This window comes from Balearica regulorum, chromosome 3, assembly GCF_011004875.1.
Source record: "Balearica regulorum gibbericeps isolate bBalReg1 chromosome 3, bBalReg1.pri, whole genome shotgun sequence".
In the NCBI taxonomy this organism is placed as follows: domain Eukaryota; kingdom Metazoa; phylum Chordata; class Aves; order Gruiformes; family Gruidae; genus Balearica; species Balearica regulorum.
The window spans coordinates 67911048-67932147 of NC_046186.1; the positions used below are offsets into that span (position 1 = coordinate 67911048).

Below are 21100 nucleotides of genomic sequence, written 5' to 3' on the forward strand. Positions count from 1 at the left end.
AAAAGAAAATTGCCTTCAACAAAATAAATCTCTTTTGTCTGCAGGCTTCGATAGTAACATTTCCAGACAATCTCAGAGTCCAGATAGTACAGATATGTTTAGCTCCAGATAAAGGCCAAGGAGACATTCTGAGGGCACCTAAGCATGTAGCTCCTGCTCACAATGAAGAGCAAAGAACAGAGATACAGAAGAAAATGAAATATGGGATGCAGAATAGGCAGATACAGCCCATAATGGCATGAAAGAGACCTCTGAGTTCTGACCTGCTGAAGGTTCAAAGCAGTCATGTGGTTTAGACTCAGGAGTTGGTCTATCAGGAGCCCTTCACACACCATTCCACTGCTGCAGGGACACAGCACAAGTCTACATGGAGCTGACTACACTCCTAAGAACTGACAGAAAATGCCCTCCAAGATACACTGCCTTTGAAAAGAACAGCTGATCAAATCTTGCATCCCAAATCACTGTCTCTAGAGATGCCAGCAAATATTGCATACACATTTTGACTGCGAAGTCTTACCCTGAAATTCAGAAACTCCAGAGAGCTTGGGAGAATCCAGCAGCCAGTCTGTCAGCTCACTGGTACCGAGGATGTTGCTTCGAAACTGCTTCCCCCCATTCACGTTCCAGGTCCCCGTGGCAACACGAACACGCTTAAAGCTTGTGAATTCAAACTGACGCTCTGACATGGCCTTCAAAATACTTGGAGTTACTGACAGAGGAGGGGAGAGAGAAAGAAGGTGCATAAGAAAAGAATGTGCTGTAAAAGAACAGAAAGCATACAGACAGCAGCGACACAGTCACTGTGAAATAATGACATTACCCCAGCCGCAACAACACAAAAGCTAAGGAATAACTCCAATGGCAATAACTACAAGGTAACTGGGGCTGGCATCAGCAATTTCTCTTTCAGAAACCGGGAACCCTTTGAAAGCTTGTGAAGGGCTGGTCACTCACTTTCAGCGTATGTTTTCCTGCACTTCTTCAAGTAATAAGCAAATAAATTATTTTTCCCCCTTTAATCTTCCCAGTTTAGCCTACAGCAATCCAGCATGTCACAAGTTATGACTTAAATTGAAGCCCTAAGAAATTTAGGGTGTGGAGGGAAAGGTGGAGAGCAGCAGATGTGTATCTCACATCAGTCCAAATCTAGCGCTGTAGTGGCTCTCTAGCCTGGTCAGAACTCCTCACAGGGAACTGCTATATTCACTTAATTTTGATGAGTATAGAAAATTAGCAGTGCGGTTTTTTTGTGTGAGCAACTGAGGTAACCTTAATCTTTACTATCTGATTTGCATTGGCAGTCAGGCATAGAGAAGCTATCTGGATTTTCCTTGTGGTCCGCATCAGGGAACAGCCCCAGGATTGAAGTGGCACTGAATGGTTCAAGTCTATCCTATTAAAATCCAGTAGTTCTCTGGAGCAAACTGACCATGTGATATTGCTTGTGGGTGCAATTATCCTGTATTTTGCACACAAGTATCTCCTCAGAGAGAGCTAAGTTGGTTTACTCTAGATGGGTGCAAACAAATGTGTATATGTTGTGGACTATCAGGGCCCTGGAGTAAAGCAGGGAATGAAGCAACGTAACAATATAAATGTGCCTTTAAAGATCCAAATGGCTAAAAGCATGTGCAAACTGCAGGCCAAAAACAAGGAGATAAAAACTCTGAGCTGAAGAGACTGTCTCAAGACAAACTCAGACAGGACCAGACTGGGAATATAGCCCTAAAATCCTTCCCTCTGGTCCAACTCCTCTAAACTGTCAGAGGAGATCATCATCAAAGAGCAGACAAACATACTCAGAAGTTCAAAACAAAATATGAGAAATAAGCACAATGGAATTAAAACAGACACAGTTGTGCTATGGTCACTTGAAAACAGTGTTTTAAACAACAGATATGTGCAAAAGTAACTTATTTACTGATTTTTTCAAAAGGGTGTAATCGCTTATGTCTGACAGCTAAAAACAGACACAAAAGTGAAGGATTTACCCAGCAGTGCAGTATGGTCCATAAGCATCTTGCCTTTGTCTGCATATTCCTCACTGAAGAAGTCACCCATTAGCAGCAAGTTGATGGCTTCCTGCTTCACTGCATCAAAGAAATTTGACTGAATGGTGCGAGAGACAGACCGGGCACCATCCTTGAGTTTCCCAACCTACATCAGACAGGAATCATCAGTACAAGTGTCACCAAAGAATAAACTGGACATCTTCCTTTACTTGTGAATTAAACAGTTGTGCCATTTTTCTTTACCTTGTGCTTCCCCTCAAGGGCACGACTACCAGTAAACACTCTGCTCAGATTATGACCGTTGAGAGTCCACATCACTTTGTAGGATTCCACGAAGCGCTCAATTATAGATTTAGAGTTCAACCCAAGGCTCTCTAATTGAGCAAGCAGGATCTGGATTAGGTGCAGAAGGAGAAAAAATAACAACATTGTTCTTAAATGTATTTTTGTTTTTTATCTTCAGTTTAAGTATTCCAGCCAGTACCATTCTGTATCATAGAGCTGGCAAGACAGACTTGTGTAACTGAGGCTTATGCCCTCTGTCCTGTCTTTCCCATGGAACAGACAATGTATGCAGTACAGGCATCCATGAAAGGTCCTCTAACAAACTCACCTCCAGTGCAATGAAGGACTGTACACTATTAGTACGATCCAGGCAGTCCAAACAATTCATTCGAAAAGTCCCTGTCTGCAGACTTTGGTAACCAAACACAACAGGAGAGAGGAAAAAAAGGTATATTTTAAAATAACATCTAATCATGAGTTGATTGAACAAGATCATCAAATGTTCAGACTGAATACACCCACCACATTTTGATGGTACAAGCACATTGTGCACAATGTATGCCATTAACATGTCTAATGACTTGACCATGACTGCAACACTGTACTAGCAAATCCATGCACTGGTAATTTTGCAGATTCCAAACCATGGAGATGCAGTTAAGCCAAATAATCTATTCAGCACCAAGACTACACTTTGCCTCAAAACTGTATTTCAAGATGGTCATTTACACTCGTGGTCCAAACACAGCAAGAAACCTAGGAAGGCCAGGACAGGCAGTGCCTGGCTATGCTGGGACAGAGGGGCAGGGACACTCACCGTGGACTTACATTCTCGCCCTTTGTGAAGATTCCAAAGTCTTCCCAGTGCAACTTCAGCTGAGGCCTCAGTAAGTTTTCCAGTTTCTCAGTTTTCCCACCTTTTGCAAATTGGTGGTAGTCAAAGTTTATCATGGGAGTGTCTGCTGCATGGGAAGAGGCCCATAGCAGTTTCTGTTTAGATGGAGAATGAAAGAAAACAAATCCTGCTCGAGCCACAATGTAAGGATTGATACCAGCGTGCTTTTATCATTACTAAACTTTGACTGTTTATCACATTTTTAATATCAAGAAGTTCATAGGGAATTTTGAAAGGTCAGACATGAAAAAAGCAACTGAACTTCCCTATTTCTTTTCTTTCCAAAAGTAAATTGGATTGTTAGACCCCAATTTTTCTGCAGGGGAACTCAAACTGTAACTGCACAGCATACATGAGAATTGCTGCTGTCTGCAGCTTGGCTAGTGGCAGCCCTGCAGCAGTGGGCTGCTACCTCTGTGCACGAGGGTGTACAGCAACAGTGAAGCTCTGGGCAGGCTCAGGACGGGCCCCTGATGGGAAGGGTGTCCAGAGCTGCTTAAGATAAAAGAGCATAACAGTGCATGAGTGTATTTTTTAACCATTCCTGAAGTGCCAAGACATGGGAAAACAGGGCCCTAGATTTAGGTAGAGGGTGCCTGGGGAGGAAGCAGAAAGAAATTATGTCCCAGGAAAGATATTAAAAAATGTCTGTGGTAAACCACAAAAGTGAAAGAAGAGGCACAAACAGCCTCATTATTTCATCTCCAGTTTCCATGACCTCACATGCATTTCCGTAATCACTACAAATTTCATCAAGGTATCTGTAATAGATATGACAATAATACATCCTGCTCTCCAGGACAAAGCCAGAGAGAACTGTTGCATTAATTCTAACTATGCAAGCCTTTGTCTATTCCCTTCCCTCCTGCACATTCTCATCTCAGGAGACGGATGCTTTTCTCCACTTAGACTGTGACACAAAACTGAACAAACGATTCTTATATTACAATAAAACTGTACATGCCGCAGTTACACCAGTATAATTGTATCAAGTAAGCTATTGATCCTTCCCGGAGAAACAAATTTAAAGGTGTTGCGTGGTGTATGGAGAGAGATGTGCAAAATATATTTCATTACTGTTACAAAAGCCAAAACATTTGGTATCTGCTTTTCTGTTGTCAACACCTCAACTTGCCTTTACAGCTGCTGGCACTAGTAATGCACTTAAGCATGACATTTACCCACTGCCTCAGTGGAAATCATTGTCAGAGTATTTGTAACTACACTACGGCCCTGCTTTTACTTTAAACATAATTAGATCTATTATAGGGGATGCTTATGAGAGGAACAGCATTACTGGGAACAGTATTGATTTTTGGTCTGGTAACAGCTGATTCAGGTAACAGCTGAAGGTAAGCTGGTCATTTACAATTTTTCATTTGTTCCTGTTGAATAAATGAATGGTAGAGGTGACATTATGATCAAGGAAACCCAGCAGCAGTAACTACAAGAATATTTTGAACCAACTCTGATAAGAATTATTAAGACTGCAGCAAGAATTGGGAGAAGAGGAAGGAATACAAGCAAAGGAAGATGGAGAAACAAAGAAATAAGTTAATGACAGAAGAGGAGAAAAGTTTTCATTCCTAACCATTCCCCTATTAATTACTTTATTTTTAATTCAAGTCTTTTAAAAAATCAAAGTAAAAATTAACTACATATTCTTTCCAAGCATCCATTTATTAAAACACAAAGGTAAAGAAAAAACCAAGAGGTGGTTGTTTTGAATGGGTACAAAACTTCAGTTTCCAGTACTGTCCATCTAAATTCTTTCAACTTACAGAGTGCTTTCATAATTTATTTATTTTTTTATACAGGGATAAAGTTTAACAATTTAAACAAAACAGGTCTTTATTTAAATCAAATGAACAAATGCAAGGTCTTTATTCTAGAGATGCCTTGTTTCTCACTTCATTTCTGGTTGTATGATACTGGCCAGAACACGGTCTTCAAGAACGTGAAAGTTTGATAAATTATCTATATTCACAAGAAATGTCAGATTTGTATCCTCATACATCATTTGAGCATTTCAAAAGTGATTGTATCTTACCCTTAAATTTCAATGTTTTTGCAAAATAAACTATAAAAACTATTTTAAAGATAGGGAAACCAAGAGATTTTAGAGGCTTAGCTGTGTCATGCAGAAATTCAGTAAGAAGCTGAAAACAGAAGCTAGGACCAGACTTCGCTTCTGTATCTTCCTTATTGCCTTGCAAGCTTTAGTCACGATCACTTTCTTTGGCCGTATTCTGTACAGGGGGAGACTTTCACTTTGTCACTTTCCGCTGGAGAAGCTGACAGACCTCTCCAACTCTTTTGGAGGAGAAGGAAATGGTCACACAGAAAAACTGCCAAAAAACTCAAGACACTCTTTGTCTTGAGTACATTACTCCAACAGAGAGGGAAACAAATCAAAAACTCTTACTTAACTACAATTTTCATTTTGCTTAATTTCACACAGTAAACATTTTAACTCAGAACTGCTGTATTATTCTTTACCAATGATAAATACATAACACTTACTAGAGGTGTGTACTTAAGCCATTCTTCATATTATTCTTAGGAAGATAAAACTCCAAAGTATCTGTGTTGGATTTCTAAAGCAACAGGCACTTAGGAGGCAGACTTCCATCAACCTCCAGTCAGATTCAGGCAGCTACTGCACTGCCGCAAATCCCACTCAGTGCCAATCTGTGGCTTCAAGTACACTTTAGCTTTACAAATCTGGCCATAAGAACACTGCACTAGAACTCAGCGCAGCTTTATTTCTACAATGTCTGACATCCTTGCTTTCAGGTATTAGTTGTGCCTAGGGACATTTAGGGGCCAGGAAAACTTCTCTTCATACACCAGACTGTCATCTGGTGCTCAGGCAGCCAATTCCCATCGCAATCAGTGCAAGATAGCTATTTCCCACTACAATCAGAGCAAGACAGCTTGCTTATGCTCAGTAAGCCAGGGTCAGCGCCTGGCCCCCAAGCAGTTCCGGCAATCCCATGAGGCACCTGACTGCATTGGCAACTACATACTATGACAAAGCTGACCATGATTCATTTTTGCAAATGTGAACTACTCTTAAGAGTTAGGGCATAAATGTGTGAAGAAATAAGCAGGAAGGCAGTGCCGGAAATTAAGCTATGAGACTATGAAGCACCATTCTCTCAGTAAGTAACATCTAGTAAAGATATAACATCATTTCTTTAGATATACTATTCATCACCTACTGGGCCAGAAGGGAAACAGAAGAACATGGAGGCTCAGGGGAAATCAGCAGTCAAAAAAAAATAATACTGCTTTTACCTTAAAAGCTCTGTCGAGCACCTCCTCCCCTCCTCTGCTTCCCAACAGGTTAACGATCACTTGTTTTCCATACTGGTCTTTCAGAAGCGTCATATGCCTACAGCAAAAGTAACCATAATAGGTACTAAACAAAACCATGTTATGTTGCCTACTACCTTTTTCAAAATACAGAAGTAGAGATCATTGTTTTTTCCATCCAGCAGAAAGTTTCAGCCACAGCAGCTACAGACATCTTCCTCAGATTCCTTGCAATCAATTATTAAAGTACAAACGGTGAAAGTACGCAATGAATGGGCACAGTATTTTGTACTGAACTTAAAGAAATAAGCATCTTAAGAAACAGGCCCCAGATCTTTTATGTCACTGTTAGCTTTGATAATGCCCTTCGTATGCTCCCACTTCTTGGACCTCAGTCTGGGAGCTACATAGGAAAGACCGGAAGAGAGGAAAACATATTACACTTCAACAGGAATTGCCCAGCACCTTGCAGGGCTGAGCCTACAAAAAGTCAGCAGCAGCAATGAGGCCTAGGACTCCAGTGCCAAGGCCAGAGTGGGACAAACACACATCACAGGCGACAGGGTTCAAACACCTCTGAGGTACTGCAACACTGAGACATTCACTCTCAATTAAGTTAAGCAGGAGGGTTAGTAACCATAAGAACTGCTGTGCTGGATCAGACCAAAGATCCTTTTAGCCAAGTGGCCTGGCGCAGATTCTTCAGGAAAAACACAAAATAGGACAAGTATAAAGTGGGGAGGTTTTTTTGGCATATATCCCCAACTTCTCAAATCCTGACATTTAGGGACTCTCAAGTCAAGAGCAGACTTGCAGAGGCAGCCATTCTCTCCTCAATACATTTGTTTCAAGTGGGCATGCATCTGCTACAGGAGCTGTGCTGGCTCATCAAGAAACAATTAGATCTTAAAGCCATCTTCCATCATGTACTAACAACACTGTAGTAGTACTTAAGAGAAAGCTAGATAGAAATAGACAAGAAAAATAAAATAAACACTCGCACAAATGAAAAGCTATCACATGCTGCAAAGCAACATGCAATGGCAAGCATCAGAAAAACAGCAAGTACACACCTTCTGGCATGCATCTTTAAATCCTATAACCAGAAATAAGTCACACAGAAAACCATGGAAGAGGAAAAAACAAAGAAAAAGTTATCAGCATGGCCTTCAAGAAACACGGCTAAATATCTTTTCTGGTGTTATTTATGTTTCTGATTCTGCAACCAGTTCTCTGTATGCCAAGTCTTTCCATACATTTGCACCCCTCTGATCCCAGCATCAAGATGCTACTTCTCTGCCAATGTTGCTTCCTTACAACAAAACTGCTGAAGCTCAAGTCACCTGTTGAATACTGTAAGCAGAGCTCCCCGAGGATTTCTAAGGGAGAGGGGACGAAAAAGATCCACTAATAATATTAGCACTTGCTTCTCTGTGCCTTCTCAACACATTAACCTATCAGATGGTTAAATGCAACATGCTAATCCACTCTAACACACTTAGAAAAGCTGTAGCAGGTTGTTAATTTCAGTGCCTTTTTCCATATAAACAGTCACTTCTTCCTTGCCCATTTTCAAAGAACTGTCTTTTGCAGATCTGTAAGTAGAGATCCCTAACTTCACCTAACCTAAAGGCTTTACTGTGCACAAGGGAAAGAAAGAATAGTGCAAGTTGATCCTCATGTTCATGTTTCTTGCAAGAAAGCTATTCACCAGTTGCACCAGGGGCAGAGAGAAAAGGTTCTCTGAGCTAAATGGTCTTACTGACTTGTTTCTTGCTGAGGTACTCTCAGTTTCTTGGGCAGCACAAGAGGATGCGGAGTTACTGTTTTCTTCTTATATAAACTCTCTCTGCTGTGGAATGCAAACCTCTAAGATGGAGCTTCAGGGATACTGGCAGGGCAAGTTATCACGGCATCAGATGACCACAAGACCATGAGTCTCAAAGGCATTTGAATTCAGTAGGATTTAAGAGCCTTAAAAGGCTGGGAGAATGTAGGCTAAGACCATTCGGAGCAGGGACTGCTGTGGTGCATAGTCCCTTTAAATTCTAATCCCTGTTTGGGGTCTTCAGTTTTGCAAAACTGTTAACAGTCACTAATATCATGTTTGCTAACAGTTGCAGTAAATGAAATCAAGAAATTAAGAGGCCTTACTCAAAATCAACATAAACTCTGATTTACCAAAGCCAAATCAAAACAGAAATTAATCACGTGAGCTGGCACTTACAGGTTGAAAATTTCCCACAGGCCAAATTCTTCATGTCCTTTTCAGGCAAATGTTCCCACTGATATCCATGGGAGCTTGCCCTTAAAGGACAGCACTTCATAGTCAGACATTCAAAAGAATCAAGCTAATGCATGGCTTTTTTTACAGTTTCCAGCTGGCAAGCAGAGTCTTAATGGTTTAAAAAGGTTTACAAGCCAGTCTTTGGGTAAAGTAGAAAAGCATCAGCATAATAGCATCATACAACACTGATCATAGAATAAGATGCTGTTATTTCTGTATAGCAGCAAAACAATGAGGAGAAAAACAAATCCAGAATGGAGTGGAAGCAGTGTTTACTTTTAAACTACCTGGGTTGCAGTGGTAAAGAACACATGTTCTGTGTACCTTAAGTGTAAATTCACATTTGTTGGCTCACAAAGGGTTACACATACCTTCCTTTTGCATATCACTCAGTATTTCTTAGCTTTTACAGAAACAAGCCAGGAGACCAAATTAATTCAACTACCATTGAAAACAGAAAGGAAAATGCAAAAAAAAAAAAAAAAGTGAATAAATTAAGTAAACCCACTTAATAAGCCACACCACCTGGGGGATTGGCCATGTCATCTGAGAGATATTTCACTAACTAAGATGTTTCACATCTCTCAGGATTTACTAGGAAGGCATAAAGTTGTGGAATCTTGGTTAAATGCCAGGCTACTGTGCTACTGCCAAAGTGGAATGAAGCTTACCTGTCAAAGGCAGGAGCATTAGCTTCCAGACCTCTGCTAAGCCTTAGATGATGAGAACCCACCTAAAATAAAATATTGGAAGGAAAAGAAAGAAAGAAATAACTTCTTAAACTGCTAAGAGTCCTAAATCACTAGAGGTCTCCCTTTTTCCTTCAGAGAAAAACGTCTCTTTAACAGCACCAGATACCTCTTAACAGACTCCACACACCCACACACATAATATCCTTAATACAAAAGCCACGGCTTTTATTAGACGATAACATTTACAATTACAAGTGAAAACACTATTATCATTAAGCAAAGGGATACCCACACATCTTTTTATGGCCAAACAAATCACATTCCTTTGCCAGCTTCCTCTAGCAAATAGCCCACACTGTCACACACAAGTATGCTGTGTGCCCAGCATTCTTCCTGCCCTTCTCTTGGCAGAAAAGGCTGCAGTTACGCCAGTTCCGTGGGTTGTGTGTCCTGAGTTCTTTCATCTTTCATTATTTACAGAAACTAAAAAGCATCAGAACAGTCCTTTGAAACTATGAAGGATGAAACCCTGTGCCATCAGTCTAATGGGACTTTTAATATGGATGTCAACAACAGTAGCCTCAAGCTCCTTTTGAACACAGCTACTGCTATTACAGTACGCAGAAGGCTTCTCTCCTCTCCAAAAACTACACTGCTTATTATTTATAGGATCATGCATTGTTTCCTGTGCTTCATCATCGTCCCTTGTTTTTCATGAGGTTGGTTTCTGAAATGCTGTCTAACACCAGTGCCAGCACACTCACATCCAAGGAATAAGAGTTATGAGTATTCACCAACATAAATGAAAGATGCATAATCTAATCCAGATTAGGCAAAAAAAAAAAGCAGACTGTGTCCCTACTAAAACGTTGAAAATTCTGTTTAACCAGAGATGCTACCCACCAGCCAAAAATACTTGAGGAAAAGGTCTATGGCTTCATAACATACAGAACTACAGTGCTGGATGCAGCTACGCCATGGGCAGGACACATGCACAACCATATGGGCAGACCTGCTTTATAAAAAGAAGCAAGTATTGCACTGGATGATGTTAACAGACAACAATACAGATCCTTTAGTCATCTTCCTTTTAGGCTAAATCCAGTAGTTCTGAATGGTACCTACGTGCTAGATTTAAGGACTAAAAAAAGCAGCAAATAATCTTTAAAGAATCTAAAAAAGCAGTTATGTATTGTCTCTACAAACATGTATGCATATATGTGCATACTCATTCCAGTTGCTTATCCCTTAATTCAGAAAATGCAAAGAGTGCTACAGTGATTCTTATTTAAGCTTGTAACTGTATATAAACTGTAAGTCACAGGCCATATGTAACCTGCTAGGCTTGATGCAATAATCTCCTGATGAAACCCTACATCTCTGCCTTGCAGAAGATCAGATTAGGTCACCACCACCCTTTTGACTGAAATCTAGCAAACACACCATCCAGACATTATACTTTGTTTGAAGGTAACACGTTCCTATAGAGCTCCTGGTATCCCTACATACTCCATTTTCATTGTGGAAGTCAGTATCATCAAGCCAACTGGGCATTTCAGAAGGAACAGCTATTCCAAATCAAATCAAAAACGTTACAAAGATGTTGCTGTAAGCTTCAGCTTAGGACACAGTCCCTTACAAATAGTTCCCTGTAGAGGCATGTAAACACATGAAAATGTTAAACTTCAGTTAACTATAGCCATTTGTCTGGTTTAGTTCTGTTTATCTAAACATGCAAAACTTCCTGTAAGGTAAACCTAAAATGAAAGAGCTCAGCATTTTCATGGAATGAGCTTTGCAGCTCATTAAAAAAAAAAAACCCTCAACAAATTTTATGTAACTTCTAAATTATAAGTAGCAAGAGAGATAAGTGAGGTAGACTTTTTGATTATTAGTTTACCTGAAGCCCTGGTTGCTCCCAAAACAGCGGAACAGAACCTCTGATCTGCACAAAGGAAGAGACGTCATCATCCAAGTAAATTGTCTGCAAAAATAAAATAAAGGGAAGGAGTTCTCCAGTTAGATCTATCAGCCTGTGACCCCTTCATCAGGTGACAGGTTAAGACACTGAACTCAAAGGGTAAAAAAGTAAACAGCGTACCTCACTGTATCCACTTACTGCTCAGGCACTTTTCCGTAGTCTCACAGGCAATGGAACAAAGCACAACGTATTTGCTTTCATGTCATCTTAGCAGATTCAATTCACTACTCACCAGAAATGAGAAAATTTAAAACACCACCACTGGCAAGAAGGAAGGAATCTTTCATCCACAATGAAGATGGATTTGATCTGGTGGAGACACTCAGGAAGACCAGCCATATACTCTCCCTCTGTCTCTCTCACAAAATTTAACTGTGCAAAATGTCATTGCTCCTTGTGACTGATGATGGGTAATGTCAGGTGTAGGATAAGCTTACCTCTTGCTTTATTTACTATTTCTTATTTCACTGCATGTTATGCCTTGTCAGCATCCAAATAAATCTCAGTGAAACCAGCAGTTTCGCCACTCCCACTCCGAGATACAGCGAACAGCACACGATCTGTTTCTTTTCCAGGAGGCTTATAGCAAGAGGCTCTGAACTCCCCACTTCCTTCCCCAACCAGACCTCAAATTCTCCCTTCGTATTTGTTCACTGCTGACAAGCTGATTTTGAGTCAAAACTATGCAGAGTACAAAGACTGATTTCCCCCTTTGTCTTCCCCCTCCACCAGCCCCCAAGCAAAGTGTTACATTATATGTTAACTTAGCACAAAAGGTACTATCTTCAGATTCAGTATGACCACAGAGCAACTGTGCAAAGCCCGGCTCACTCCCCTGGCCTATACTTAGCAGTGGAATCCTGGCTGTTTTCCATGGGGGATACATGATACACATCTCTGTTATCTCATGCATGACAATGAGTCTTCTGCAGCCCTGTGGAGGAATGGTATCCATACCGATCATCCAGGTAGCTGCTTCTCTAACTGCATCATATCATTTAGCACAACTGCTGCCAGCTGGCTAGTAGCTCCCAAAAGAGAAAAGAACATGATAATATGTTACTATACAGCCTTAATGTGGTTTGTGCTTTTGGATTTGCCACTAGATGTGCTGGATGGCAGAGGGAAAGTGCCTTCATTTACCTTAACCGCTCATCTTTGTAATCACTACCAATGTAGAATTTTTAGAGCTACACATGTGAAAAGATGAAGTATAGCTACACCAGAGAGGTGGGTATTTAAATATTCTGCCACCAGTTTCATCTAACTGATCTTTACAATATTTTCACAGAGAACTTATAACTATCACCATTTCACAAAGATGAAAGATGTAAGTGGCTTCATCAGGGACACAATGTCAGTAGTGTAAAACTGTATGTTTCAAAGTTTTTAGCCTCACACCAATGAATTAAGAACCTTCTCTGTTGCATCTCATCCTAGCACAACCCCCTGCAAGAGAGGGGGTTGCTCAGAGAAGCTTTCTTGTGAGGCCTGCCTCACAGCTTGAGAAATGTGGCTCTAAACCACTCTCTCCCAGTAAAGTTTTCTAATCATTGCCCACACCTTGAGTGCAGGAGCTAATTACCACTGCAACACAGAGACGCACCTGTCTTTGCACTTCTGTGCTCAGAAGAGTTTGCCCTGCAGTTGGCCTGCAGGAGGAGCAAGCAGGCCCACCTTCTTCCTCTTTATCATATCCTCCCTCAGACAGGTCGTACTGCGATGAGTCAGTGAGTACTAAACACTGAATCATCTTTTCACTCACAGTGACGGACGGTGTAGCTCCACTGATAGCCCCAGCATTATCCTGACTCATATTAAATAAGGATCAGGTCCTGAATCTATGCAAAAAAGAGTCAGGACTGCCTCACTTCAAAATTTGACATGAATCATCACCTTTGTGATGCGATGAGTTGTAATGAAACATCTAATGATAACGATTACAGACAAAGATTCATATGAACTACACTTTGGCCACTCAAGCAGCTTGCTACAGAGGATCAGTTTTCTTTACCATCTTCTGGAACATCCTGTTTCCATAACTAACTGAAAAAGCGACAGCTCAAGTATGTCTTCGACCAGCTCTTTTAAAAAAGTCCCAGCTGCAAATTCTCTAGACCCACTGATTAAAAGATTATGATGATGATGATTATAATAATAATAATAATAAAAGAATTTAACACCTGCAGTTTAACATCTTCCTGAGCTACAGTTTAAGTGGAAAGTATTTCATCACAGTTACAGACCATGAATATATAACCTGCCTTCTTTATGCCAAAACCAGAAGAAAAATACTGACCAAAAAATTTCTGCCTTTCTGCATTAACAGATGCTCATATTTCCACTTATTAGTGATTCAACACTGTAAGAGTTAACAGATGTTTCTTATTACTACCACTCACATTTTCTGTTCACTGGTTTTCACCCATTACTACTTCTAACAGTTTTCTGCTCTACTAAGCTGTCCATTTGGAGAATTGAACAACAACAAAAAAAATTCAAACTATTTGGGGATCATTCCTGTGATCTAAGCAGGATGCCCACACCCTGATTTGATGGGCTGGGGACATCATCTGTCAGGATGAGGTCTAAACAGAACTCCCCTATGATGATAGGGCATTTTAAAGAAGCTGACATTTTTATGCACATTGCCATGTAGCTTTTAGAAATTCACATGAGGTTTTTGAACTGGGAGCATGGCCTCTCTAACATAGTCATTCACAAGAAAGTTCTCCACGTTAGCACATTATATTTTTTTTCAGTCATTCACAAGAAAGTTCTCCACGTTAGCACATTATATTTTTTTTCAGTCATTCACAAGAAAGTTCTCCACGTTAGCACATTATATTTTTTTTTAGTCATTCACAAGAAAGTTCTCCACGTTAGCACATTGTATTATTTTTTTCACTTACAGGGCTCAGCATTCTATTCTCTGGAGCAATTCTGTGGTCTTTCACAATCCTCTCACCTCATTCTCGTGACCCAGATGAATCCAAAATTATTTTCTTCCAAGCTGCCAGTGAGTTGGAAAAAGACCTAGTATTTTTTAATGACCGAGAGAATAACATCCTTTTCTGCCAGTCATTCCTTCCTAAACAGACTGTAACCATTTCATTGAGCATTACAACTGTGTAAATCTTCCCTGATTTTCAGCAATACCCACTATCCTTCATTCACCACTCCAAGGAACATTACCCCTGATCTTGACATCACCTTCTACTATGTATGCCCCTTGGAATTACAATAATAGTGGCAACAGCCTTCCTACCAGCAGACTTGTTAAGCAAGAGGGTTAAAGACTGAGACTAAGATGACTTTCCAGTTCAGGAATGGACATAATCTTAAACAACCATATATACTATAAGAAACCTCATTTGTTAAAATCTTAAATAGGCACTGATAATACATCCAGGTTAAAATAACAATCATAAATAAAAGATTCCAACTTTATTGCTTATGCAATTCCAGCATTTATGCATGGATAGGTACAGAATTTCTTTTCTCATATTCTTTCAAGCCTTGATGATTTTTTATTCACAATATCATGTTTTCTACAAGGGCATATCTATCACATTTTTCTGTCATTCTAGTTTTGACTTTATTACCCTGTCCTCTAGTGAATCCATTTCTCCTATTCTAATGCACTACATGAAAGATGAACAGTTCTTTAAGAAAAATAAACAGCACTTTGTTTCCAGAATTTTCCTGTCCTCTGTTTCCCTTAACTCATGGACAAGAAATACATCCCAGACCACACAGGTTTTCCTCTAAAAGTTCAATAACAATCAATTACATTTTGGACAACGCTTTGTCATTAGGGTTGATACATACCGCTAAATCTTTTTCTTTGGGCTTCATAAAACTATTGTGGAGCCCTATCTTTTGCCTTAGATCCAAAATGACAGCAAGTTGTTACCTACTTGCCCCAGGGAGAATGTTCATTCCTATCAAATCCTCAGAACACTCAAGGACTACTTCATTCATCTCAAAGGGTCTGGCCCATAGAACAATCCAATTCAGTCAGTGGGACAGATTTTCAGACATGTTTCCTGCAGACAACACAACAGCAACTGGATACTTAACCCACGTGGAGGACCTCTTTGCCTTGATAATAGATTGCTTGTCCTCTGACCTCTGGTGTGAGAATTTGCCATGTTTCTCTTTCGACTTCTGCTGTCTTAAACTCTTTGTGGTCTCTTTTTGTGGTCTCTTTCTCAGATTCCAAGATCAAGGGTGACAGTGCTGACAGTTCAAGAGAACATTTCTCAATCTTTCTCTTCCACTGCATAGGGCCAGACCTTGCCCCTGTGATCCAAGGACCTTTCCTGGTAACACAAGCTTCATGCATAGGTACTGCTAGTAAGCTTCTGAGCCAAGAAGCAAACTGGTACTGCTTCTGAGCAAGAAGCAAACATCTACAACAACCAGCTGGTGTTCTAATCCCAGCGTGCTGTTCCCATTCATCGCTTGGAATAATTTATTCACTAATCTCCATCACTCAGCTTCATTAGAAGGAAGTAATTATCCAGTCACAACTTCAAATGGCAAAATTCATTAGAGACTCAAGGGGCACAGAGACACAGTCCATAATGAAATGGATACTCACATGGCTTGTTCTGGGATCCCCAGCTCTGCCATGCAACCTACAAAGAGCATGGATAACAGATGGCCTAAACACACCTCTCTGTGAGTCCCTTTAACTCAGACCATGGGATCCAAGGATATACTTGCCAAAATAATCCTCTTTGCCCCGCCTGGGACCATACTAGAACTTGATCCAGAAAATAAATTAACCACATGATTACATCCATTCCTCTCCTGGAGAGCTATCCAACATGGCCTAGAAGTTATTGTGAAACAGGGATCATTTTTCTTAATCCATGCCCGACATTTTTTCTTAAACTGGAAGAAAAGGAAGGTTAATCTAAATTCATGGCATTTCCTTTCAATGCCTCATCAAGGTTTCAATTTTCTTTATTGAACAGTTCCATGAAGGGGAAAACAACTGAAACCATTCATTTATCTTCAGTAAATTAGGATTGTTCCCTGTAAGTCACATACTAAGATATTAAGAGTTTAGCATGACTTTCTGGAGGATAACTGGGGGAGGAGCTGAAATGTAAACAGTGACAGGCACGCAAACTAAATGAAGAAAGCACGCTTGTTTCTCAATGCTATCAGCAGAATAGAATTAAAAGAATGTGATACAGTCTCAACTTTAGGGGATTAATAGGAGAGGAAGAAAGGGTGAAGGGAAACATTTAAGGTAACACTGGGAAACAGAGACTGATTTTAAAACTACTTGAGGATTAACTGGAATATGCAAGTAGAAAAGGCTGCCATCCCATTACAAAATACTGGCAGCAAATCTGGAAGTACACGAGAGGGATTTCAAAAAAGCCCTCTTTTCTCTTCCCTTCATACTTTGTTTTTCCTCAAGTGTTTCCTACCATTCTTTCTTCTTTTTTCTTTGTAAAGATGCAAGCCAAATGATCAAGTATCTGAAAGATCTACTAGTAGCTTTTTTTTGAAAAGCAAAAGTGAAGTGAGATATTTAACTTTCCCCCCCTTTTTCTCAAACACTGTGAGTCACAGTAGTTAAGTGAGCCCACAAAAAATGACTCATTGCAGAGCTAAAATGCCACACGGCTAACTCAGTGGGAGACAAAAGCATACCATCTATGCATAAAAGAGCTGCCTGGAGATAAGACTAATTGTTTCTCCCTCTTCTAAAAACAGAAAAATGTTAGAAGTAATTCCTATAAAGGGGGGAAAAGTCCTGGCTTTTCAGAATCCTAGGGTGCTATTTATCCATGAAAGCACATAGCCAGCATGCCATTATACTGTACAGGCTGCAGCAAATGGAAACAAAATGTTATTCAGCCAAGATATTACCTCATAGGCGATTAGTCAGTAGTCTACTATGAAAGTAGGAGAGAGTGTATTCCAGGACTCTTCCTTCCTAATGGTAAGTGGATGCCAGCTTGAACTGGATCTCAGGCATCCCAGTGGTTAGCCCAACTTTGCTTTCTTAGGACATGCAGCTTGGTAAAACTAATTTTTATCACCATTAGCAACAGCAACCTTCTTTTCTCCTTTTAAAACAAAAAAAATCAAACAAAACCACACAATCCTATAAAACTGCAAACCCTTCTTATAATTTTCAACCTACTTGAGCCTTTCACCCTATAACCATTTCACTCTTGCACTCTTGCTTACCCAATTGCAAAACACTCAACAGCCTTCAGTCCTCCCACTTCACGGCTGAATGGGAACAAAGCACAGCAGTTCCTGTGAAGAGCCTGATCCTGCCCCAGCTAAGGGAAGCATTAGCAACCAAGCACTGTTTTGCCACTCACCAGGAGCCAGTCCTCAGGTTTTCTGCTGGGATGCAAAGGCCATCTTATTCTTCATGCTAATCATTTGCAACACAATGTACTCCACGAATATAATTAAATAGAATGAGTTACTTCTGACCCAACTAGTCAGCAGGATAGCAGAAGTATTTCCCATAATTAGTCAACTAAGTGCAGGGCCGCAAATGTGAGACTGGTCTGAAAGCTGACAACTCTAACATTTTCTTTCCTCTGCATTTCAGCAAGAGAACATTCTTCAAATCCTGAGTAACGTACTTTGCACTAACGCTCGTGAGAAAGCACTCAACTAAAATAGCAGACTGTACCACGTTATTACTTAAAATGGCATATATGTCCCTTCTTCTGTTCCCAAGTTCCAGGGGAAAATTCCACTTTTGGGTGAGCAGACCTATCTGCATCTCCCAATGCACTGACAGACTCTCTAGAAAGACGTAGATGCCGCAGGACTTGACTTGCAGTTGCTTTGGAGCAGAGGCACAAAAGGGAATTATTAGCAGAGAATTCAGAAGCTGACATTTGAGACCCAAGCACTGCAGGGAAAGAGTTTGGCATCCAACAAACAGAATTTGTGGAAGCCTGAATACTAAGTGGAAAGCTTCCACGCCAGTCTACTGGAAATGCAGGCAAACCAGGAAAAGAAGGGACACAAGCAAAAAAGCCACCCACATCCCTCGATGAGAACTCTGAGCAGGAAGTCACACGTGTAACATTGTGCATGCTTTGAGCATGTCTTGGAGATCAAACCTCATCAGCAGACTGGGGAATACCAGTCTGCAACTCCATCAGGCTTTCTGGTGAGCAATGCAGCACTATCAAATCTAAGGTAGCTCTACATGTGCCCCTATGCAGAACCAGGTGAAGAAGTTAAAGCTGTACCATCAAGGCAACATCTTAGAGGACATTTTGAAAGTGCCCAAACACTGCTGGATTTTGGACAAACAGGTGCCTGAAGGCATACCTACTTCGTCCAGTGGGAAAACAGAAAGGACAGCACTGAGTGTGACTCGCTACACTCACATAATGCCATGAGGAAATACTGGTGCTAAACTATGGGCACTTTTGAGTTGCCACCTTCAGGAGTCAGGCACAGTCCTACAATGACACAGATGTAACTCTTCCGGAACAAGTAATGACACAGCTAGCGTAAGTGCTACACTCGCTGTGTCACGTGCAGATGTCTCACCAGCCTCCTCTTATGAGCATCACCTAAGCAATCCACTTCCATTGTATGTGCACCTACATATACAAAGACATACATGCACATATAAAAACAATCTATGCTACATACACAGTTTTGTAATCTCCCCAGAAGACACTGAAAACAACTGAATTTTAGAACAGATCCTTGTCCTTTACTGAAAACTACTGCTAGCCATTTATCTATTCTACTTATAGAGACATCCATTTCTATATGATGGTTCTGACTGCTGGTAATTACTACTTCTATTCAAAAAGGAAAAGGTGATTATACTTGAATAATAAAGCACTCATTTCAGCTGGCACAGAAGATTTCAGATTCTTCAGGGTCCATTGCTGCTTCTTCATTTTCAAGGTAGTAAGCTAAACCATGTGTAACAAAATCAACTGACGCTGTTATTTTGTTTGGCTTTGTCAATCAAAGGAGCCTGCTGAATGCATTTCACCCATATATTTTGTCTGAGCATCAGCTGGAAATAAAGTTTTTACTACGTATGCATAAAAACTGTGTCATACCACCTCTCACTGGAGAGAATCCCCCGCAAAGCAAAGGGGAATATAAAGCAAGGTTTCCTTCAAAATGCGTTGCACTGGAATTTGCCTTACTCTGAGAAGATGGTGGGTTTTCTCCATTTCCTTTACTAGCCAAAGATTACTTGATCCCAGTGAACACAGCTCTTTTGCTGGGCAGCTTCCTCTTAACTAGAATGAGCACTGAGAGTTCTTCACCATAGCACAGCATACACTACCTACCTTCTATAAATGTTGTCCTCACTGGTCTGCAAAAGTCCTGTGAAGCAGGAAGTTAAAAATGACCCTCATTTTATAGCTGAAAAACTTACTGTACAAAGAAGTGATGGCTTCAATCCAATATGGCAGACAGGAGTAACTTGAAACATGAATATTTATGATCATAAGATATTTTTTTTTTCTAAGTGACTTCCTTAGAGCCAAAAGCAAATCTCAGCTCTAGTCTTCGCTGAAAATCACCCCCAGCATCCCTAACCAAATTCTTTTACATCAATAGTATGCCATTGTAGTGCAAGAGACTTTCAATGGCTAGACCAGCAAATCTGGTGGCATTGACTAACAGAGATACTTAAAATGAACTAAAGAGAAATAAACTGTAGAAACCATTACTTTCTAGAAAATCTTTCAAACCAGTTCTTCTCCAACATTCTATAGCATGGCAAACATGATCAATTTGAGAAAAAATATACTTCAAAGTGCATGTAGAATAAATAAAAGCGTGACATTTATTCTGGAACAGATTTGAAAACATTCTTTTGTTTAATAATGGGCCTCATGACTGACAATTCTAAGCAAGTTTCATGCAATTGAGAAACTTATTGTTATACATGTTGATTATGCATGAATTAACACACAGAGTTCTCTGAATGGTTTAAAAACCCGCATCTATATCTCACTACAATATCAAATGGCCAGAGTTTCAGGAAAAAGTATTAGTGAAAATTGTGTGCATGGAATATTCAGAAACAAACTGCAAAGAAATGCTTAATGGGCAAGAACAAATAGATCTGCTGTGCAGTAATATTTTAAATATTCCTGGAAAAAAACACTTGCTGAACTCCTTTAGTTCTTGTTGGAAACTCTGCCTCAATTAAACTTGAGTGGACTGAATTATTCAAAGCTATTGGATACATCTGCTTACCTGCTCTGTCTCAACGAAGTTAGACACATGTCCATCATCATTGACCCCTCGAATGTGAAACCGGGCACCAGCTCGCTCACAGCTGATGCGAGAGATGAGGCAGGCTTTCGCCTTCTTGTGGGAAGCATAAACAGTGCGAATGTCCACTACGCCACAGATCACTTTCAGCAACCAGTCAGAGCAGTTCACCTGGTAGTGTCTGAAGGGCACATGCAATAGCTGGTTCCTGAAAGGTTCAACAACATGAATGAAATAAGACAGACAGGCATGGGTGCCACCCCGCAATCACTAATTTAAGCAATTAACGTTCTGTGATCCCTTTCCTGTTGTACCTTTACTTTATCCAAACCCAGGAAATATCAGGAAGAAATCCTCGTGAAC

The 21100-nt window shown here is 40.3% G+C and overlaps 1 protein-coding gene across 4 annotated transcripts in view; it reads right to left on the bottom strand.

Annotated features, from left to right (window-relative positions):
* SYNJ2 (synaptojanin 2) overlaps positions 1–21100 on the bottom strand; it is a 68372-nt gene that overhangs the window by 24236 nt on the left and 23036 nt on the right. For 3 of the 4 annotated variants that reach the window (XM_075748317.1, XM_075748318.1, XM_075748316.1), the window contains exons 4-12: positions 20720–20945; positions 11393–11476; positions 9472–9533; positions 6496–6592; positions 3118–3290; positions 2629–2710; positions 2259–2408; positions 1995–2160; positions 521–712 (exon numbers count right to left, since the gene is read on the bottom strand). In XM_075748317.1, coding sequence (XP_075604432.1) covers positions 521–712; positions 1995–2160; positions 2259–2408; positions 2629–2710; positions 3118–3290; positions 6496–6592; positions 9472–9533; positions 11393–11476; positions 20720–20945 — 1232 coding nt within the window. Of the gene's footprint in view, positions 1–520; positions 713–1994; positions 2161–2258; positions 2409–2628; positions 2711–3117; positions 3291–6495; positions 6593–9471; positions 9534–11392; positions 11477–16079; positions 17620–20719; positions 20946–21100 lie in introns of those variants that run through there. The other variant, XM_075748320.1, reaches the window with a different exon arrangement.